General features: G+C 38.8%; 2 protein-coding genes across 2 annotated transcripts in view; one reads left to right on the top strand and one right to left on the bottom strand.

The window, feature by feature from the left end:
- The window catches only part of ZC2HC1A (zinc finger C2HC-type containing 1A), a 35240-nt gene extending 26024 nt beyond the window's left edge, over positions 1-9216 (top strand). The window contains exons 8-9 of the mRNA XM_030971155.1: positions 3006-3113; positions 3774-9216. Coding sequence (XP_030827015.1) covers positions 3006-3113; positions 3774-3960 — 295 coding nt within the window. The 3' untranslated portion in view covers positions 3961-9216. The remainder of the gene's footprint in view (positions 1-3005; positions 3114-3773) is intronic.
- A 3397-nt stretch (positions 9217-12613) lies between these two features.
- IL7 (interleukin 7) lies at positions 12614-22153 on the bottom strand. The gene is made up of 5 exons (XM_030943606.1): positions 22080-22153; positions 18188-18330; positions 15008-15094; positions 14091-14243; positions 12614-12760 (listed from the first exon to the last, which is right to left on the bottom strand). Exons 1-5 carry the CDS (start codon positions 22087-22089, stop codon positions 12614-12616), a joined length of 540 nt encoding a protein of 179 aa, XP_030799466.1. The 5' UTR covers positions 22090-22153.
- Between the last annotated feature and the right edge of the window lie 1333 nt (positions 22154-23486).

Consider the following 23486-nt stretch of genomic DNA (forward strand, 5'->3'; position numbering starts at 1 on the left):
CATACATGCATGCATAGAAAAATACAGGCTTCTTTTACAAATTACTTTCAGATTTTTATTTTGCAAGCAGTGGTAATTCAACTAGATGTACAACGTGAGCTACCTTAGGAAGGGAAGTCACTTTCAATCTTACTTCTTTTAAAATAGAAAGTGGATAATAAATTTCTTTGGATTATGTCTAGATTTTAAGAATTCCAGCTGGTATTCGTACACAGCCTCATCTGCTGTCCGGCTCTATTCATACTTCATGTGATACAATGTAGAGCAGGAATTTATGTATCTTTTCAAAAACAAAACACAAAACCCAACCAAACGGGAAAAACAACAGAAGTGGACAAGGATATAGAAAAGGCAGAGATGGAGCAGATCAGAAAAAAACAAGCTGTGGTGGGACAAGTTGAAATAACCAAAAATACCTGACTTTGTTGGAAGGCATGTGTCTCTAGAGATCAGATTGCTACTTAAGGATGCAATTTCAACATTTGTCACCAAACATACATGAAATCTGATGCTAATTTTATGTCTAGATTTAGGCTGAGTAAAGTTGTAGACAATGGCAGCCTACTCCTTGTGTTCATTTGCTCATCAAAAATGTCAGAAATCACAGAATATGTAAGATCGGAAGGGAAGTTTCTGGTCTGAAAATGTATTTTAGGCTTCTTCAATATTTTTAGAAAACTTGTTGTGGAAAAAGACTGCAGAAATATGCAGAAAGCTGTTTTTAACGATCTTGAAATGAAGATGTCCAGTTAAACCTTTAATGAGTCATGTTTTATCTGTTCATGAGACTTTGCCTCCTTTATACAGGGTGGACTGTGCACTTTGAATGTGGCTTTTCAGTATTTCAATGTCCTGCCCTCCCCAGCTCAGTCAGTGGCCTGAATGCTGTATTAAGACACTGATTTCTCTGAAATTTATTTAGTATACACCTAGTACAAAAGCACCATGTCAATTTTCAGAGTACTTAGTGAGATAAGGGTGTTTGATAGTTGAAATACAGGGAAGAATAGTGGACTGTTTTTCACATCAATTTCTTTCAAACATCCGGAACTCCTAACATGATGTTCAGAACTGATTCAAAGTAAACTCTGAAGAGACTTCAATTTAAGAAATTAATGCTGTTAGTTTTGAAAAAGTCGTATGCTGATCCCAAGGTGAAAATGCAGGGAAAACTGAGTCAGGAATAATTTTGAATTTTTGTTTTCCAATTACTTTAAGCTGTCTAAACAGGAACTGAGACACAATTCTATTCTTAGCTTCATTGCCTGATCATCCCTGATCCATGATGATCCCATAATGTTTCTGTGTGTGCAGCTGATTTGTTCTTTATATGCTTTTCTGTCTTCCATAACAGGTAAAGTTACAGGCTTTCTCCTATAGACCTCTAATGAGTTTTACTGTTATAAGCAAAGGTCTCTCTTCGCTGTATAATGAGATAGGGAAAATAGCACAAAATGAGTATTTAGCATCTGTACATCATAGCGGTGTAACTTAGGTTACATTTAGAACTTTTGTTCTAGAATTCTGTAACTTCTGAAAGACTGACAAAACTTCTACTAAGTTTAATTCTGATGTAGCTGATGTAGTGCTTTTCAGTCTGCACAATATTTTTTTTCAATTAAGTTCATCTTTAGAATCTCCTTGCAAAATAAGGGGCCAGACAGGGAAACTAATGGAGAAGGTTAAACTTGAATGCTTTAGTTAGATATAATTTCAATTTAAATAATCTTGCATTTAGTTGCTGATTTCCACCTTTGTGCTTAATTATTTTATCACTTCTCCACTGGTTGAAGTGATAGAAGGAGCTGAAAAGCTGTCTTTATTCCATGTGCATGACATGAAGGGAGAAATGTTTTATGCAGCATGTCTATAATTAAGGAGTTATTACATGTTCCTTAGTTGTGTCAGTGTTGCATTTGAAGTTACTGGAGTTGAATGTATTTCCTTATATGTGGTTTGAAAACCAAACCAAGACCAGACAGTTTATAATTCTTAAAGGAGCAGTTAGGTTTATCTGAAGGGACCAAATGGTCTCTTGGTGACTAATTTTTTTTATGGAGTCTTGTTTTAATTTTTTTTAATGTCCTGGAGTGAGTCTCAACTTAAATTTTATTTACGCATTGGTGTTCAAGAATGAGAACAGAAAGATTTGGTCATGCACAAGATGTCATAGTCTGAAAATTTGCCAAAGAAGAAGAAATCCCAGTGAATTGTAGTTCTTTTGAGCAATGATGAAAACTTCTGTCCTTGATCACTAATGATAAAATGATGCCCCTCCCAATTTATTTTTCTAGAACTCCTCAGATTTTTCAGGGTATTCTGGTGTTTCTGTATTCATCAAAGCCAGCAGCAAGATGTTCTCAGTGTTTGGGATGTGCTGATCATTGTATACTGACTTCTCATAATACTCATGAGTCCTGAGGGGAGCAGTTTCCATATCTGTGTGGTCATACTATTGATCCCAACTTCATGAACACTGTGACAGTTTAGAAAAAATTGAGGCCCTAATGCCCACCTGGATACACTTTCTTTCTTCTTCTATTTATATTCATAAATATAATTGTTCTTTGAACAAAAAGGATTTACATCATTATCCGAGAAGAAAATAAGTCTTGTTCACTCACTTCACATTGGTCACAAAGTATTGAAAATATTATATCCTTTCTACAGATCTTAAACTATTAAAACCTGCAGTCATCTGCTGTCTATTTTCCTAAAAGACCTGCCAGTCCTAAAAAGCGACTTACAATTTGTCAAGGTAGACATTAGAATGTACTGAGCAACCAATAATGCAGGATCTACCTGTTAGGAAGTGAGATGAATGAACAGGAAGATCCTCGGTCTGCTGTTGGTAGGAAATGAGTTATTTTTCATACAGTTAACTAATGTGTAGATTGATGCACTTTTATGTATGTGTATATATATACATATATATTTGAACATGCATATTCTTGTATGTATTTCTCTGTGTGTGTATAAAGCATCAGATATTTCTTCTATTTCAGAGGCGCAACAAAAACCCGGACATCAACCCCTCCTGGTGTGGCAAGAGCCATGAGCACGGGTGCTTTGACAAACAGAAGGAAAACTAGTAATTCAGACCTTCACTTAAGGTAGCTTTTGACATTGTGGACTTTGTCATTGATAGAGCCTTCATTAAAGGGGATTACCTCCTACAAAAGAGGTTAGGGAATGTATTATTCTCTGCAGTTAATAGATGATCAATATTATTTGGCTTGTATAAGGTGCTCAATATATTTTGCATGTTTATCATCTGACAGTGCACCTTTCTTATCAGCTGTCTCATATGTGCATTTCCCTGTTGGAAATGTGAAAAACTGCTTGGGAGCTGTTGAAAAAATAGCCAAATATTATTTCAGTAGGAAGTGAATTAAATCTGCATGCTAAGCACACAAATTGTCTTGCCCTTTTAAAGGGTAGAATGAAAATTGTATTGTTGGTTTAGTCTTCCTTTTTTGACAAGCTAAGTTTTAAGTTTTCAAGCACTCCAGGTAATCTTAAGTTGTCAACGAAATATTTGATCCTGCTCCTAAAATTCTGGTGTTTTTTATTTTCTTGCAGGGAAGGTGGGTATCTGGAGATATGTGTGGGAGCCTGGGTAGCATTGTATATGAAATATACCACTGTATATAGGAAGTGAAGGAATTAAAATGACAGTAACAATAACTATATTCATTGCAAGGATTATACTAATTTTACATTGTTATACTGAACTGATTTACAGAGAATGTTCTTCATTTGGGAATTTTCAGGTCCGATGGGAAAACTGGGTATGACAATGGAGACTGCCCATCCTCAGTGAATGGAGGAAGTGCAAAAAGCAGTGAAGGAATTTCACCTGTACAGTTGTCCAAGTTCTGCCATGAATGTGGAACAAAGTATCCAGTGGAATGGGCGAAGTTCTGCTGTGAGTGTGGAATTCGAAGAATGGTTGTGTGAACACATTCTTTACAACAGAAAGAAAACAAGAAATTGAAACATCTGCTATGTACTGTGCATGGAAAGCTTGAGTACTCCATCCAGTTAGAATTCATGCTGCAAAAGTCAAAACATCACTTTGTAATTTTCTGAGTGCAATCTTCTGGTTACAAAGTTATTTATAAACAATGATATATACTGTATATAAAATAGCAGCTACCTAAAACTGTGCCATTCAAAGAATTACTCTTTACTGTTTGTTGAAAATATTTAAAAGTAAGGTAAAAATGCTTTAAGTAACTTAGGTAGCAGAAGAGGTTCAATGCTATTTTTCTTTGTAAATCCTGCTAGGCAAAGGATTTTTTGAATCTCTTGTGTAGGGTAATGCTTACCTATGGGGAACTAGCCATGAACAACTTGGGCTTCAAAAGTTTCTCTGTGGAGGCATTTCTTTCATCTGTGACAGTAACTTAGATGCTGTGTTCTAAGTGAAAACAACATGAGGAACTCCTTATAAATTCCTAGATAAAAGTGTAAAAAGTTCAGGTCTTTAATAGTAGTATACTAATTGGACTTTCCAGTTGCTTCCTAGGATTTTTAAAGAATCAAAGTGGAAAGACTTCCTGAGAATTTTCTTTGCATCTAAGAAGAAAGTCAAAATTTTCTTTTTGTGGCTTTCAATGTTCTGTTTTTCAGTAAAAACATGTTAATATTTTTATGTATTTATAAGGAAAAATATGGTATTAATTTTATTATTATTCATTTTATTAAGTTCCTTTTGTTTCAAAATACTTGTCTTCCTCCTCCTGTGCTCCACCATGCCTAGCATATCTAAAGGTGTTGTGCTTTGTCCTGTTTCCAAAGGTCCTCCTAGTTTTTTTTCTTTTCCCTCATTTCCTCAAGCAAAGTCGAAGTCTGTGCTTATCCTACCTAAATGTTGAACTCTTATTTTGAAAACAGCCTTCTTGATGTATCCAATACCAAAAGAAAAAAATAGTTATATAAAAAGGAATGCTATTAGAGCAGTAGATCTTGATGTATGTAGTGAGTCTTTTTTATTCTTATTCCTGTGAAAATAGCACAGCTTACACATGTGAATGCATAGGGGAGTAACTGTGCTTCACTGCTATCAATACCTGACTTTTTTTTTTTTTTTGCAATTTTGTGTATTTCTGATCTCAAAACAGCAGTTTCTTCAAGTTAGTAATAGACTTCACATTAATCCATTGGGAAGAAGGGAGAGACTCAAAGTTGATGGGTTTTTTACTAATTACAAAGTAAATTAGTAAATTACACATTTACTAATAAAACCATTCACAAGCCAAATCACTTAATTTGTATCTTAATGTTGTAATTTATTTTGTGAAGTTTTGCTCTGAAGTACTTGCACCATCTTCATTAGGCATGACAGAACAATCTGAAATAACTCTGCCTTTCCCACGGTAAATGCATTTTTTGTCAAAAAACTGGTACTTTCAGCTCACAAACACCATTAGTTTCAATTAATTTAATTTCTTTCCAACTTAAATATAATGCAGTGTTCCATGGTAGTATTATGATTGTTGCTTACATTCTCAAAAATTGTGATTATCAATGGGCCAAATTTGGACAAAAGCATGATGGAAGAAGAACAACTTCAAAGCAGATACCAGTCTAAGAGTGAGTGATTTAAGAAACTCGATGTAGTCATGTTGCAGGCCACAAGCTATCGATGTTTTGAAATTAGTTCAGTGAATGTCTTGCACTTTTTATACAATTTTTTAAAATAAATTATCCTTCATTCAGTGTACTCTTTTCACAATTGGTATAAACTGGCTACTGAGCATGATAGGATGGATGACTGGTAATGATACTTAGAGCTGACAAATCCTAGCCAGCTTATTTTCTAGGAGTTTAGATTCTAGGATCCGTGTTATGGCACATTCATGTCTGTATTTGGAAAAACTGGAATTCTGCATTCCTTCCATAGGATAAGCCTGCTTTGGAAAATGTGCCCAGGACTTGGGCCATGGAGGTCTGCAGACTGATGTATTGTGAGCTGAGAGTCCCACAGCAAAGATACCAGTCCAGAATAGGTTTGATTGGATAGTGAATCTACTCTTGCCTGATGAATTTGCAGTTTCTTTCCGCTGGAAAATGCATTTTTCCATTTATTAAAAATGCTTTCTACAAAGGGAATGTTTAGTACAGCATTAAATACCTTTCAGATTTTCCAGGATTATTTTAACTGTAGGAAAAAACATATTGACTCTTTCTCTTTTGAATTGTAGGTGGCAGATCTCCTAATTTCAAATCAATACTCATACAGTTACTGTATTTCCTGCTTTGTGAGCTGTTTGTGAGATTCTTTGCTTTCGATGCAGCATTTAGTAAATTACTTGAGTAGCACATCATTTGCTTCATTTACACTTATGTGATTTATCATGAGGATTAGATAGGGAATTAACCTGAACAGAAAAAAAGGTTTTTAAGACTGATCTTTTTATCTGGCCCTAAAAAGAAGGTCTATGAAACATAATTGACTATTGATAGTAAAACTGGATAATGTGTATGTGTTGTAATCCACAGTAAATATAAGCAGACAATGAAATTCTTTTTGACTGTGTAGTTTGGTGCTGTATGGTAAGACTTACAAGGCCCAATATGTTTTGTGTTTATCAACTGGTTTTGTTACTGAATGACATAGGTTTCTGAAGTCTGTGATGTTACAGACCCTAGCCTGTATTACTCAAGGTATCAGCACAGATCGCTGTAATTCCATCTCAGTGGATGTTTGTACAAAACAGTGGATTGGTTTTCATAACATCCCCAAAGAAGCGAATGTGGGAAACAATTTTGTTATTTTTAAAGAAAAAAAGTTCAGGGAGTTGGACTGAATTTTCAATCTTTAGGGCAAGAGGGTTTGGATACAGATCACCAATAAATTAAATTTGGGAATTTCCTGACACATGTAATATACTAGTCTTCTCCACACCCTTATGCCTTGGTTTTCATGGGAGGAAAAAGTATGAACTATGCACTGTCTGTTTATAGTGAAATTTAGTGATGCAATCGTTGTGATGATTCCCATACAAATGTATAACCCAATGACAGATTGACTGTCTGCCATTTTCTCTTCCTAATGTTCTTACTAAGGTTCTTCCATTCTTTAAAGAAGGTGGGGGGGTAAAAGGTCAACAGTAAAATTCCATTTAAAGAAACAAGAAGAGGCTGGTTTTGATGTTTGGCCTGAGGGAGTTTGCATTCCCATTCTACTTTCGTGATTTTCTCTTTTACAAAGGACCTCTCTGTGCCAGGAAGTAGTGCAAGATCATTGGAACTATGCTGATAAAAGTGCAATGGAGTTATGAAAAATTCTAGCTTCAATAGTAAAAACAGCATAGCATTAAAGCTTAATTGCTATATGATGTACCTTACACAGGCTTATATTTATGCATGATGCCCACACCCTAGGTAGTTTCAGAACTGGAATCTCCAAATATGCAGCAATTAAAATATGTATTTATATGAATAGTTAGTCTTACACACCACTGCAGGGAGGTGGGCACAGGGAAGGGCTTCACCCCCATTTCAGGTTGTAACTATGAAATGAACATATAGGCAGAATTTTTCAAATTTGCCAAAGAGACTCAAAGAGCCCTTGAACTCCCTGGAGGGAGGGGGAATGCTCCACCTGAGCGTTCCCTGGCTGGGAGGGCATCAGGCAGGGGGAGCTCTCCTCGGTGCTCCAGCTCTGAGCCTCTCCTGCATGCTGGGGCAGCAGCTGCTCCAGTGCAGCCACACATCCTGTGCCTTCACAAGAGGGGAAGGCACAGGGTGTATTGTAACACCTGACCCAGGCTTTATGCATCATGGAAGTGCTCTGTCATTTGCAAGGGTCTAGCTCCTAATTCACCATCACAGCTGAGAGCTGGTGCCTGAAATGCAGGGAGAGCATTTCTGTGATGCCCGCTTACCAAGGCGGTGGGAGGAGGTATGACTGCAGTACTTTAAATAAACAAGATACGTGCACACTGATGTAGACTGTGTGAACAGTCTGCATATAAAATAGAATGGTATTGTCTATGTATTACAAAGGTCGCAAGAAGTGCTAGTTTCCATCACATAGACTTTGTATATCTGCAAAGAACAAACCTGTTATGAGTGTTTTTAATCTTGGCTGAAGAAATTGTGTTTAGTAAGAGCACTTTTTTCAATTTGACTTCTATCCAGTTTGACTAAGCTATGAATAGTTAAATGGGTTGTTTGAGAAGGTGGAATCTTCATCTTTGGTAAAATTTGTTTCAGTGACTGGTGAAAATAGTTTAATTGCCTTTCAAGTACAGCTTATTCCAACTTGTGATTGTTTTGTTGCTGGTTGATTTGGTTGGTTTTTTTTCCATCTTGCTAAGTAAGGTTTGAGTGACCTAATTGTGTTGTTGGAAGAAGTGTTAGGTAAAAGACTTCATTAGCTGAATTCGGTAGTTACTTGGTTGATATTTTCGTTCCAGTATTCACAGTATAAGAGATTACTCTTGCATACTAGTTAATTTTTTGGTTTGTTTTGGGTTTGGTTTTTTGGTGTTACATCAGTCCAGAATAATATACATTTCTGGAGGATCCTATTCAGTTCCATTCTACTTCAGCTTGCCAGAAAACAGCTTCTTCATATTTTCTCTTAATAGGTGTTCGTTCTTTACAAAAATAATCAATAGGGAAATTATATTTTCCTAATTTAAACATTTGAGTCTGCAAATCAAATGCTCAGTTTAATATGTCTGAATACTGAACACACATTCTAAAGAGAAGTGTGTGGTTTACTATAGTTCTGTATTTCAGTTTGGCTTTCTGGCACAGCCATGAATGGATTTGGGTGGGATCGGTAAAATGCTGAGTACAGTACAACTGTTACAAAACCTACTTTATATGATTGCTTTAACTCTTGGTGTTCATCCTTCATAGGACACTTAAATGTTTCCCTTCATAAGTTTATTTATTAATGTTCTGTGTTTTTAAATCGCGTGTTCATTCATGTGTTGGACGTGATTAATTTTTTCACCATTGCATTTATTATGTTTGCCTTGCGCCTCAATACATGGAATATTTGTTTGTGACCATCCAGTGAGTTGTTTTTTTTGCCAGAATTCCTTGATTTTTTTGCCTCTTATTTTGTATATTATGTTTATTTTAAAGTGTCAGTTCTGTTTTAATTAATAAATGTAAATCACCACCTAATGCTAATTTGGCACTTGTTAACAATAAAGCAAATATGCCAGTAAAGCTTCTTGTGATGTGCAATTTTTTGTAGTCAAATGTAAAATTATCTTATATAACATAGCATACAGATAGGTAATATAATTTCAGTCTTATTAATATTGTGATGTCTGATCTCAGGATCAAAGAATAGGGTTTTTTAATTGAGTGAGATGAGATTTGGATTCCTAAGTCACCTTGAAAAACATACCAGATATTGAAATCAGTGTGATCTGCTTATATAAAGTTAACCCTCTATCTCCTCTATTTCTCCAGCTATACTGAGAATTTACTTTATGTAGAGCCCATCACTGTGACATCTTTATTATTTCTTTTTTTTCTTCTTCTTCTTCTTCTTAATAATAAAACTGTAAAGGATAGTTAGCTTGGTCTGGGTTTGTTCTCCTTCATGACACTAGAGTACTGTTGTATTGATGAAATTATTAAGAAAAAAAGGAAGTTGTTTATATTTTTCTTTGGAGGTTCATTTATGTAAGCAGAAATTACAATAAGGGTTTGGATTGTGGTTTTTTTTTTTTTTTGCTAAATATGGATGAATATAGATCAATACCTCTTATCATTCATTTTTTTAGGGGAAACTTCCTTCTACTGAGCTCTTTAATGGACTTGGAGAGATATAGATTTGAAGGGTAGACTATTCAGTGGCAAAGGAATCAACTCAATGGATACAGCTGGAAAGTTGTGGTCAGCGTGTCCATGTGTCTATGTCCAGGTGGACGCTGGTATCGAAGTGCTGTCCCTCAGGCCTCTTATTTTAAAACTCTTGTTTTGGTGCTCTTTTAGTATCTTCATCAATGAGACAGTGAGATTGAGTGCACCCTGATCAAGTTGAAGGACAGGATGCCATCCAAAGGGACTGGACTGCCATGACTTCTCAAATATCCTCAGATATTCCCTCAGAACCCACAGATGTATTACATCACCTCCCATGGACTTGTGCACCTTCAGGTTCTTTAGATGATCTCAAACCTGAACCTCTTGCAACAACATTGTGAAAATCCTTTCAATTTAAATACCTACGTTTTTATCCTTGACACCTTCCCATAAATTCCATGTACTTCCAAATCATGGTTTTGGCCTACTCATTTCTTTTCTGTGGCCAAATAAGTAAAAAAATGCATAAGTGAAGGTGGCAGGGAGGTAGGCACGATGGTGATGATAACGTGCACAGTTTTCATTCTTTTGCCAATTCTTGAAAAGCACTTTAGTGCCACATTTGTAAGTTCAGGAAATCTGAGGAAGTTCTCAAATTGAAGGAACAAATCAAAGAGCACAAGTCAATGCATTTAGCAGTTAGTGTTTACATGTAAGTGGTTACAACAGGAAATTTGGCAAGAAGAGTCAGACAGGCAGGATATTTATTAAGTAATCAGAAGAAATCCAGAGTTTCATAATCGCTTCATTTAAATTTCTGCTCTGGATCTAACCTTGGTCTTTGGTCCAGGGTAGTCCTGGAATTGCTTTATTTCTCTCAAGACTTAAGTTGTGGACTGCTGCTTAAGTAACTCAAACTGACTGACCTTTCAGTTTTGTAGTAGCTAATACTGCATCTGTGTATTTTTGTTTTAATTCGCACTGCTCTTTGCTTGCCAGATGGTTATTAGGAAATAAGTGCTGGCTTTCAACTGTTCTTGAATTTCCAAAAAATATCAAAACAACTGTTCTTCAGTCTCAGAGACCAAGTGAATCTGCAGTCTCCTGGGTCCTCTTTCAGAAGAAAGGATTTCCAGTGAAGTCCTTACAATTGTGGTTACGTTCTCTTTATCTGCAGTGTGATACTGGGAAATGTTTCCTTTCCCTGTTCCATGAAGGATTTATGGGTTGGGGTTGGTTTCAGTTTTTTAAGGTGTTTGGAGTTCAAGTTGCTACCTCTTACACAAAGAGCTAAAGAGAATATGTGAAATTCTCAGTCACAGTTTAAAAAGTTACCACTCCTGCCTCATCGTCACCATAAATACATGGGTGGTTGGAGAGGGTGTATTTCAGGAAAGCACGGCATGCTTTGCTCTTAACCTCTTCCCTCTCAGATTCAGTACAGCAATCTTATTCCAGTCAAATACATAAACTAGTGCTGTTTACAATCAACTGTACAAACAGTTCTTTGAAGCACATCCTACTGGTTTTTTGGGTGTTTGTTCTGAATACCAACATTTTTACAGAGTAGTTTTACAGAAAAATTATTTTAGCACAGATAAGACAATTTATGTTTGCTTCAAACCAGGAAACAACAGGCTGACTTAACTAAAGCTTTCCTGAAATATTCAGTCCAGGGCAGATGGCTGGTATGAAAATGTTTACCTCAATTGGGCAGGTTACAAGCAGCTAAGAAATGGGTATTTTAAGACAGGAATTCCCCAGCTGAGCTTTGAATTATTATCTCTGAATAAAACCTAAAAAAAGAGTAATGGTAGTCAAAAAGTGAACAGCCCAATTTCATAGAAGACAAATATTTTATTACCAAAGGAGTTATATCAAAGTAAGAAACTGCAAAAGTGTAATAACTATAAAAATACTTCTATTTATTCAAAATAAAATATGAGCACTTTATTAGTTAAATGCCAATATATTATTCTCTGAAAATATTCACATATTTTAAGTCATGTTTGCCTAACATCTTAAAACATGTTACATAAAATAATTGCATATGAGAAATTACAATCTGAAGCTAAGGAATTCTAGCTCCTCCTGCAGGTAACTCTGGGTTGATCAAATGAATGAATGTAGTGCTGTTTCCAGTCAACTGAACAACTTACATTCAGGCATCTTCTTCCACAGGATTCAGTCTTGCCTGTGCTTCAGCCAGCAGAAGCATGCTGCATCTCTCAAAAATCAGTACCCTTCTTAAGTTTTTTGAAAAGCTAACTTTTTCCCTGTTTTTCCAAACCCAAATCAGTTAGCAGACCCATCAGACCCACACCAAAACCACTTCTGTGTCAGGAGAACATATCCAAGATAATCTGCTGCTTTGGTAAATTGTTATTTTTGGTCCTTGGTGTGTTTTGCATAGATATAAAGAAACCAGCTACTTTTTCATACTCTTTTTTTCTTCACCTGCAGATTCCAAGATGTTTTTGTAAAATCAAGTAGACATGTAAGTGGCTGCTTTCATATGACAGTACTATAAAGTTACTTGAAGAATCGGAAAATCCAGAGTAGTTTCCAGAGCACAAAAGTTAGACTGAGACTTCTGCAGAGTTCTTTGTTTCAAATGCTGGTCTTCTATTTCCACTTCTCAGACTTCAGCAGCTTGGTACAGCCATTTCTGTTTCTGTCATCTCCAGGAACAAGATACAGCAGCCTTCCATCAGAATTCTGGCATAAAGTGTTCATATAAGCGAGCAAGTTTACTTGAAGAATGCATATAAAATGCAAAGATACCAAGTAATGCCACTTCGAAAGAAAGAGCAGGATTCACCTGGAATCACCTGGAAATTATTTTTTCAAATTTATTCCAGCAGGATCGAAGGCTAGATATATTTTCTTTCAGTTCACAAACTTCTTGGTTGCATTTCTTTTTGGACTGTTCACCTGTCTCTGTATCTTCTAAACTAAATACATGTGAGCAAACCTGAAAGAGAACGGATTGAATTGTTATCTGAGAGCTGCTTATTCTATTCCTGTAGCCATCTTTCAAAGCAAACCAATTGCCTTACATCGGAATACTGGAGAGACCCTGCCCATGGGACTGTGAGAATGTGGCTTTAACTCAGAGCAAATAAGGACATCTGAAACAAGTGTGTCCAACCAAGAACATGTACATCCTCCATCACAGATTAAAATTTATCCTCCATTGTCTGAAGGACTGAGAAAATAAAGCCAATTAATTTGTAAGCCAAACTTTGACTATATGTGTCAAGACCAGTGGAACAAGACAGACCAGTTCCAGGGGCTGGTGCTGTGCCCTAATGTGCAAGATCTCAGCCAGACAAAAGTATTGTGGTTCTTGTTCATATTCAATGACTGCTCATATTTTTTTTTCTAAATTACTTTAATTAAAATTAAATCTTTAAATAAAAGCAGGAATCCATAAGGTTAGGCAGGAGTTGAAAGGGTGACATTGACTTCTATGACTTGACTGGCATACCTTTAAAGTAAGGCAAATGTTGAATTCACCAGAGGTGACAAAGCAAAATATAAACACCAACATTACTTTGAAGATCGTGTCCCAGGCTGTAAGTCTCTCCACTTCAAGGAGAAAAATAAAAAGCTAAATGAAACCTTCAATCCATCTGTTTAAGCATTATATTTTTGGTGCCTATGTGGAGACTTTTTGATGCTGGTTAATATTTTTGTGTTCAATAGGTAACACTGAGCCACACTTAAAAGAACATTCTTCCTTTGCTACAGTACTGGGTAGATCACTGTGCTACATTTAAGTGGCACCTCAAAAAGAAGATTCTGCCAGAGACTAAAAACCCAAATATTATCATACCCAATTGTTTTTGTTGAATTTGAGAGATTGTGGTTAAAATAAAGACCAAAGAGATTATAGAAAAAAGAAAATCTCACCCTAATTGTTTGTTGAGAGAAACCAAATTAAACATTACTCTTAGAGTTAGTGAGAAGTTACAACTCTGACAATACTCCAAGGAAGTCTAAATGCCTTCTTTGCACAAGTCTGGTCCTTGTCTCTCAATGGAGAATTAGTTAAATGAAATTCAGTTCACTACTGAACCAGAGCAGGTATCTTCACCATAGACTTCCAGATGATCTGAGTCTTTGCATTGGGCTTAATGTCTATTACAAGACAAATGCTATACAGAGGAAACTTCCTTTGGCATGGAACATGTGCAAATGGTTGTATCTTTTAGAGGCAGATGTGATAGTCTTTGTTGAAGAGCTCTAGAAAATAAAGCAAGTAGTTAAACTATTACTCACTAAAGTTGAGTACAACTCACCTTTTCTTTTTTAGGTCTTTCACATTTACACTGTAGAACTTGTAATGTCCCACATGAGACAAATGCTGCTTTCTGTCTAAAGGCTTTGTTGATCCTCTGCTTATTAAAGAATCTGAGCATGTTGCACGCCATGCTCTGTAGTGATTCTATTTCCTGTCAAGAGAACAAGGAAAGTATGTCCTGAAAAGTTTGTGCACCATTAATTATTTGCAATGTTAGTTTATCTTTAAAAAAACCCAAACCCTCCAATAATTACTATTGGTTTATCTTGCTTTCATAGTGCAAGTCTTTTTCAATAAAATACGTAACTTTATCTGACTTACCTGCCATCTTTTTGAGATATTTAAAGCAGCAATTTTTAGTAGTAATAATAGTAACATAAGGATGTTAGGGAGAAATCCCAGCTGTAATCCAATCAATTGATGCAGTTAGGAAAACGAATTATTTAGCCAGCAGCCCAAGTCACGATAAAATCTGTAGCAACAGCTGACAATTGTGCTTTCTGGCATTTGAGATCTGCCCAAACTACTATTTTAAAGCTTTCAGGTCTGAAGTGAAAAGCTTAGCTAATATAACTTTCTGTAGAAAAATTAAAAAAGCGATTGGGAAATCATAATGTTTACTTCCATTGGCAAAAAGAAAAGCATTTGTTTTGTTTAAAAAATATAGAAGAATCTTTATAGTAGGCGAAAAAAAACCCCACATTTCATGGACATGGAATTGCTTAATATTTAAATGTTTAAAATATCAATTTACTCAACATATCATATAATTCCAGATTCAATAAATAAACCATCTTGAATATTGTGATTTGACTTTTAAAATGCAATACTACCCTATCACCCTGTTCTATCCTGGACTGTACAAAGAATGCACTTGGGTTTGTATTCTCTACATTCTGAAAAGTTAAATTTTACCTCAGTATCATTGCAGAAAAACACTTTGATATTTTCATATTTTTTATTCTTGCAGCACCTGTCACGATTCTCTGCTGACATATTTACCTGTAAAATATCATACATGTTTAGACATGGAAGTACTGTGTCAGTGCTCAGTCACCCTGACAGTAAAAAGCTCTTTCCTGATGTTCAGAAGGAACCTCCTGTGTGCTGGTGTGTGCCCACTGCCCCTGGGCCCATCACTGGGCACTGATGATAAGAGCCTGGCTCTGCCCTCTTTGCCCACTCACTTGAGGTATTTCCACACATGGATGAAATCCCTCTGAGCCTTCTCTTCTCCAGGCTGAACAGCCCCAGTTATCTCAGCTTTCCTCATCAGAGGGATGCTCCAGTCCCTTCAGCATCTTCATGGCCCTTTGCTGGACTCTCTCCAGTAGCTCCATATTTCTCTCATACTGGGGACCCCAGAAATGGACACAAATCTATGCAATTGAAATCTTCATATTCTATCAAATTGCTTTGTTCTTTGGAAATTTTGAGACATGGAGCAATGTTTAAATCTTGCAATTGAATTGTAGCATTGAATACAGTGTTTGTCAGTCTCAATAAATACATGTCTCAGTTCTAAACAAATGGTAGCACTCACTTTGTATAGGTAATAACAGAAGATGACCTAAGCAACATCACATGGTCTTTTCCCTGATTATAATATTTTATCAATACTTTATCCTCTCTTGTAGTTTTTTCTTCCACTTTCACACTTGCCATCAAGATGACAATGGAAGCCAACTGAACAGAAACTTTGTCTTCTTCAGCCTGTATCCAGACATTCCAGCTAAGCCAAAGGGCTTTAAAATAGGCAGCTCACGACAGTATTGTTTTAGATCTCTTCACTTAGCCATGCATATGAGCACATCAGACAGTTAATTCCTAAAGTTTTTCTGCAGAAATTGCCTGTATTTCAGAAGCTCACCCAAGATAAACAGAACTTTATCCAAAAAGTGTTTTTAAAACCAAGAGTTTAGGGAGTCAAATATTCACTGACAAAGGAAAAACCACAAAACAGCAAAACCGAATTAAAAAACCCAAACCACAAACGTCAGGAAGCTAATGCACATCTTTTCTTGCACCACAACAGATATTGCTCCAGTCACAGCACCAAAATTTATAATTTTATATATATATATATATAAAATCATCCTAAAAGCTATATATCTGTCACTTCATTTGCTAACTGCTATGAGATTTTCCCATCCTCTCTAGTCTCCTCAGATCACCTTTAGTATAATGTACAGTAACCACATCTGAAGGCTGTTCACTGGCTGTGTGTAAACCAACCTAAGGGAAATCCTTAGCTCAGAAAAGGCATTAGTGAAAATTTATTATCTTACAGAGATCCAGTATATGACTCATTATCCTGCTCTGCAGCAAAGCCATAGCTGCTCCAAACATCTGGCTGAGGAGCTGAAAGCTACTGACTCCGGCTCTGCAGTTACACAAAGTGCCTACTGGGCAGTTGCTATCACCCACACAGCACGCATATTACTTGCTGTTAACTTAGAGTGACAATAAACTGATTACACATAGAAGACAAATTTCTCTTAAACAGTGAAAAGTAAAGGCAGAAAAAATAAAGAAACTTACACAGTAGTTGCTTGTGTATGTCTTCTAGGAAGTAAAATCTTCAGAGCTCAGTACATTCCCATTAGTTTTCACAAAAATTAATTAAATAAGGTTTTATTTATGTATTTATTTTGATATACAACACCAAGCTCCATCCTACAATAGGACAGTGGCAAGGCATTGCCCCATCTAGACCAGGAGAGCCACCCAGCCTCCCTGACCTTGCATCTTGAGCAGGGCTGGGATGCACCTCATGGATCTCCAGCACTAGAAGGCAGCAGGATCTGCCTCCCAGAGGGTGTTATTCCCTCATATCATTTTCTCTTTTAGGTCATCTATCTTCTAACTGGTCACCAAGAGAGTTTGGTTTTGTTCTCTAGGGAATACTTGTCTTTGTCAGAAATATGACAGCAAACTAAAGGGAATACTCATCTATTCTAATATGGCCATTAATATTCTCTCCAAATTTGATGCCTCATTCAGGATAAAGTCATTTACCTACAGAGAAATACCTTTCTCTCTTCATAATCTCAACCAACATAACATGATCAAAATGTTAAAAGATCATTCTCTGACCCTAAAGGTATCTTGTTTCCAGATGAGGGTTGATGTGTCTTGGGTTGAAGACCACTGCCATAATGCTCTGAAGTATGGTGGTAGTTCATAAGTGTGAAGAAATGCAATGACTCCTGATTTTTCACTTGGAAAAAGGCTGTATATTATTTGTATATGCAAATATATCTCGATTTAAGACAGCAACAGTGTGGTGAATTCTAATTTAGTGACAATTTGTCAGGAAAATAACTTTTTTTTGTGGGAATGCCTCTACTAATACAACTGTTTTCAGTGTTCTCCCATGGAAGTGTTCTTGACAAATTAATTTAATTGCTAATAATTCATGAGGAAGAAATAGACGGTAAATTTTGGGCATGGACTGGTAAACTGTTAAACTGTTTTGCAAAGCTATAATAAATGTGGCTGATAAAGCCATAATGGAGGAGATTTACACATGAGAATGTTAAACTCTTCTCTGCTGCCATCTAGAAAAGATAATTTTTGTTGGCTAAATAAGATATGTTAATAGGTACAAAGAAACCTATTAAGATACAAACAAACTTTTACTGTCATATGAATTTTGTGCCTCTGGGCATTTGTATTCAATGGACAACATAAAATGTCAGTCAAGAACTCCAATTAGCAGAACGAATTATAAGTGTAATGCTTTCTTCTCTTGATAAAAGCATATAAAGAGAAGCAGTCATGAAATTACTTTAGAAAAAAGTACTTTCTAATCAAATATATGATGTATGGCCAAATAGTACGTGTGTCTGTACATAATACACAGGCACAAAAAACTGTATCACAGTATTTGTACATGCAAATAGGCACCATCTACAGATTTCAGAGATTTTAGAGACTGAATTGTTGCACCCCCTCAAATAAAACGACCATTCCAGCATAATGTGTGACTTTAAATTGGTCTTTTATCATGTTTTAACATTAGAGCTTTTATTATTAATTGTTAGCATCTAAAAATAACCAACAGGTTTTGGAAGCCCAAGAGCTGCTACCTACCAGCTCATTGATGTCGTGACTTAGTATATTCTCGTACTTCACACGGATTTCTGTGGTTTTATTTCCCATTGCACAGGTAGATGCATTCACTGGAGACAGAACAAGGAGCAGTGGCAGAACTGGTAACGTAGATCTAAAAAAGGCTGGATTACAAGAAGAACAGTAAGGTACATGTTAGTTAACGTCACAGACTGTGTGCTGTATTAACAAACACATTCTGTAATCTGTTAAAATAGTTTGAAAGGGATCTTTGGACAACCAAATGACTTGTGCCTTGCTAGAAGGAAGGATTCACCTCCAGATTAAGACACTTTTTCGGTGTCTAAACTCCCCCATACCCCAAGATGATTCAGCCAGTGTGGATAAGTGTTGTTTTGTTGTTGAGGGTCTCCAGGATGACGTGAGAGATGAGAATTTGACTCAAAGTTGTCGGAAGGCTGATTTATTATTATATTATATTAATTATATTATATTATATTATATTATATTATATTATATTATATTATATTATATTATATTATATTATATTATATTATATTATATTATATTATATTATATACTAAAACTATACTAAAGAAAGAGAAAGGAGACATCAGAAGACTAGACAAGAATGAATAATAAAAACTCATGACGGACCAGAGTGTCCCACACAGCTAGACTGGGATTGGTCATTAATTAAAAACAATTCACATGGAACCAATCAAAGATGCACCTGCTGGTAAGCAACCTCCAGACCACATTCCAAGCAATAAGATAATTATTGTTTACATTTCTTTTCTGAGGCTTCTCAGCTTCTCAGGAGAAAAATCCTGGCAAAGGAATTTTTCAGAAAATATCATGGTGAAAGATAAGAGCCTACAGCTATTGAGCTGACCAGCTACTTGGTGATTGCTTGGGCTGAATTCATCCTCAGAGTTCACTGAATTCACATTGTATTTTATTGGACCATAAGCACATTAGACACATGTAGAGTGTTTTAATCATATTATGTTTAGACATTCAAGTGTCTTAACCTGCAGCCGAATCTCGACTGTCCATTTTTCCTTTGACAACTTCTACAAATCCCCATGAACACACCTCTATAACAAAGGTGTGTTTAAACACATTTCAGGCTGACCAAATGTACAAATCCATGCTACTGGCCATAACATGAGACAAAGCAGCAACACAACCTTCTCTGCAAGATTTCTGCAATCTTTTTGAGCAAACTTCACTGCCCATCACTTTTCTTGTCCCTGTACTGGACTGCCTTCCCTTGCTCTGGCCCATGGTCTTCTGTCTTTGCATGACATCCAGGAAAATATGAGTTCTGTGAGGATGGGCAGAGAGAAAAGACCAAAACATCAAAAGAGCCTGAAGAGACCGACAGGAGGCTGCAGGTGACTCACCTGGTGCTGGGAAAGAAGGAGACCAAGTACGTGATAATACATGATCAGGAATAATTGGACTCTGGCCTATTGCTAGTCTGGCTAGGATAATGCTTAAATTGAAGGTTTGGGGAAAAAAACAAAGGTAGAAATTTATGATGGAGGACTAGAAAGATCACAGCAAGTTCCTGGAGGAGTATGCAGTGTTTCTGCCCATCTTCACTACTGAGTAAGAACAACTGCATACAGAGTAGCTGTGAGACAGGAGCCAGGAAATGAAGAGGGGACGCCCTGGCCCCAGCTGCTGCTTTCCTTCCTCTCTGGCAAGGATTGTCTGTTGGGTACAGCCAGTTCAGCACCCAAGAGATGGACACCTCTGGACCTGGGCATCCCAAGTAAATCATGGCCTCAGAGAGCAATTTTGAGCAACTAAAAAAACAGCAATAAAACTTGACCATAATTTTCATTGACCCACCTATAATCTGCAATGCAAGAACCACAGGCACACCACATCCTCACTGCCATTAAAAGAAACATAGTCCCTTACAGCCCATCCCAGCCAACTCCCAGCACACACAGCAGACTGAATCCTCAAAGAGGAATGCATACTGACTAGTGAAGCCTTCTCTCTCTGATAGATTGCATGTGAACATGTGATTATGTACACCTCTGTCCTAGAAACAGGACTGGAAAAAATCTTCCTGTACAAGCTAAATCATGGAATTCTTGAGCAAGCTGCCTGAGAAATTCTAATTGGAAATTTCATGGGTTGAAAACCAGATTTTCTGACCTTTTCATATGCTGATCAACCGAGGTCTATTAATGTCTCAAGAAATCTAGCCTGACGAGCTAAGTGAATCTTAAATGGATGCTACATGTAGTAAATTTAAAAACTCTGTAAGGTGACTCTATTATGATCTTCAAGCTCCAAGTGGAGACACCTGACTTCCACAGAGCTTTATCTTTGTAAATCTCTATGCTAACTATATCTCTGTTGCATGATTTATCAGTTTGAAGGACGAAGATTTAGTATTTTAAAAGACACTTAAAAAAACATTGAAGAACTCAATTATAGGGCAACATTTTTCCAATCTCCCATTGCACCTCTTGATTCCAGTGCAAAAGATGAACTGCAATGCTTGTTCACCAGTAGGGTAATACAAACAATTTGGATATGCTGCTTCACAAACATACTTGAAGGGACGAAAATAGCAATCCCCTAAATTAAAACAATCTGACTCCATCGCTTTAAACTTGGCTTGTCTGGCAACAAGTAGAGATAAGATATTGGACAGATCACCAATCTTTTTTAAATGAGGAAATTACAGAATAAAAGTAAATCACGGGTTGCTTGAGCCACTGCAGGATGGTAATCAAATTTTTTCAGACATTCCTAAATGAGTCCTCTGGAAAAAATATTAGACAAGTGTCATAAAAAATTCTAGGAGATGCAGACTGAAAATTGAAAGGGATTTTCTTGAAGTTAGGTAACTTCGAAAGAACGGGAATTAATGGTGCTCCATATGGCCAGCAATTCAAAAGAAAGACAGCATTACTGGTAATAACCCATCTTTCCAGTAAACTCCCAGAAACTCCTAAGTCATATCTGGAAAGCCCCGAAAATTCTCCTAGAAAATCCAGGAAGAGCTAATTTTCCAGTATTTCCACATATATAGATAAATAAATAAATAAATGAAACAAACCAAAAAAAAAACCACCAACACCTCTTGTCTTTTTAACGTTAAAACACCCTCCTGTGCATACATCCCGAGGCACGTCCTCGGCGGCACCCCGCGGGATCTTCGTAGCAGCCCCAGTGTCTCACAACCCCAATCTCGGGGGAGGCGCTCCCTCTGCCCCCTTCCTCTCTCCGCAGCCCGCAATTCCCGCGGGGAACGGGTCACTGCCGTTCTTTTCCCTCCTGGTCCCGCTGCCCCCGTGCGGAGGGGCGGGCGGGCGAGCGCTCCCGCCCGGGGGCGAGGCACCCCCGGCGCCGCGCCGCACCTGCTCCGCGGGCACCCGCGGGGCTGCAGGTGCCCACGGCAGGCAGGTGCCCACGGAAAGGGAGGTGCCCACGGCAGGCAGATGCCCGTGGGAAAGGAGGCTGCCACGGGAGGCAGATGCCCATGGGAAGGCAGGCGCCCATGGAAAGGGCGGTGGGAGCAGCGCGGACCGGCGCGGAGCGATGCCTCCCGCAGCTCCCCCGCCCCAGGCTGTCCCGCTGCCTCTGCCACTCCCGAGCCGCCCTTCCCGGCAGCAGGCGTGATGGGAACCGGACTCTTTTACTTTCATTCTGCGGGGAAAAGAGGAAAAAGAAAGCAAACCCGGGAATTTCCCCAGCCGTCACCAAGGGTTTAAAAGGCACCGGGAAGCACCGCGCCGGCAGAGCGGGCGGGCCGGCTCGGAGGCAGCGGAGCAGGTGAGGAGCCAGCGCGGCCGGGGTGCGGAGCGGAGCGGGGCCGGCCCGGGGGCAGGTGAGGCGGGCGCCTCCTGCGGAGCGGGGCGGCGCGGGGCGCGCTGCTTACCATGGAACATGGTCCGTGCGGAGGCTGTCGGGGAGCTGCGCCGACGGGTCCGCGGTCATGGTGGCGGCGCCGCCTGGGCCATGACGGCCGCAGCCCGCGGAGCGCCGCGCAGGGGCCGGGAGGGGCCGGGCCGGGCTCAGCAGCCCCCGGCGCCCGCCCGCCCGGGGGCACCGCGGCGCTGTGCGGAGCGGCGGCGGGACGGCAGCGCTTTGCCTTTCCCATGGGGCTCCGCCGGCCGCGGTACTTTCACTTTCTGCTCCGCCGCGGCGGTGCTGCCCGCGGGCCGGCGGCGGGCAGGGGCGGCTGCGTGGCCCCCGGGGCGGGCGGCATCCCCGGGAGCGGCTGTGGCGGGGCCGGGCTGTGCCGGCGGGATTACATAGAGCCCCGGCTACACGCCCAGTGAGTGCCGTGTGTGCGGCCGGGGAGGGAAGGATGGATCTTGGCACTACGCGTGGAAAGACCCGCTCATCCGCGGGGAGGATATCCTTGCAAAAAAAAAAAAATCACTGCGTGCTGTGGAGTCGCTTTTTCAGAGGAGAGGGTTTAGCTTGAAAGCTGATGCGCTGCCCTTTCGCTCCCTCAGCTGCCCTTGGATGGGTTGTGGAAGGCGGGACTGCCAAGAGGGCTCTGTCTCCGGTCAAGGGTTACCCGAGGCTGTTGGCATGGGCTCAGAAGTGAAAGGTGGATGGTTTCTGCACAGTTTGTCGTCTACACCCTTTCTCTTCCTACCCTCCCAGTAAATGATTTTGTAGATTCCACAAAATGATTTTGCTCTCTTCCCCTGCAAAATCATTTTGTGGAATCTGAAAGGATTGAGAAAGAATAGTGGATGGCTCAGGAAGGTGTTTCAGCCTGGAAGACACCCAAATTCTATAAGGCAAACATGTAGAAAGATGTGCTTTTCTGGTAAATTCAAAATGCAAAAATTTTCATGTGCAGTTCAAAAGGCTTGGTATAAAACAGGGTATTAAATATCTCAGTAGAGTCCCCTTCGCATCTCCTGCCCAAAAACTTTCTGAGTTTCGAGTTCAGCGCCACTCTTCCTGCTCTGCACGAGCACAGAGAGCTGATTCCATAACCCCTCTTTCTTCTCACAAGAGTGCTTTTCTAAGGGGAGATAGCTAGTGAGGTGCGAATATTAAGGAGCAAATATGTGGAATGCTCAGGATGGTTTCCTCCCATTCTCTTGAACTGACATCGTGCTGCTTCCTTCCTGTGTGAGGAGGTCCTTCATCCCCTTTATTGTCTGTGAATTAGACTCTGCTTTAGATTGGCTATACATTTCTCATTTATTTTTCTTTGGAAAAGAATTTAGTCAATTCTTCTTCAGAAGTATTCTGTCAAGATTCAAGAGACAGGAGATTTTCCACGCCTTCAGCTTTGAGCTGATTGATTTCACTGATGATT

Source organism: Camarhynchus parvulus, chromosome 2, assembly GCF_901933205.1.
Source record: "Camarhynchus parvulus chromosome 2, STF_HiC, whole genome shotgun sequence".
NCBI lineage: Eukaryota > Metazoa > Chordata > Aves > Passeriformes > Thraupidae > Camarhynchus > Camarhynchus parvulus.

What these genes read in the sequence shown, in the direction of transcription:
- IL7 (XM_030943606.1), bottom strand. An exon ending in GTCACGACATCAATGAGCTG is followed by an intron (nt 15,095 to 18,187) that starts GTAGGTAGCAGC and finishes GATATTTTACAG; the next exon opens with GTAAATATGTCAGCAGAGAA. An exon ending in TTTTCTGCAATGATACTGAG is followed by an intron (nt 14,244 to 15,007) that starts GTAAAATTTAAC and finishes TTCTCTTGACAG; the next exon opens with GAAATAGAATCACTACAGAG.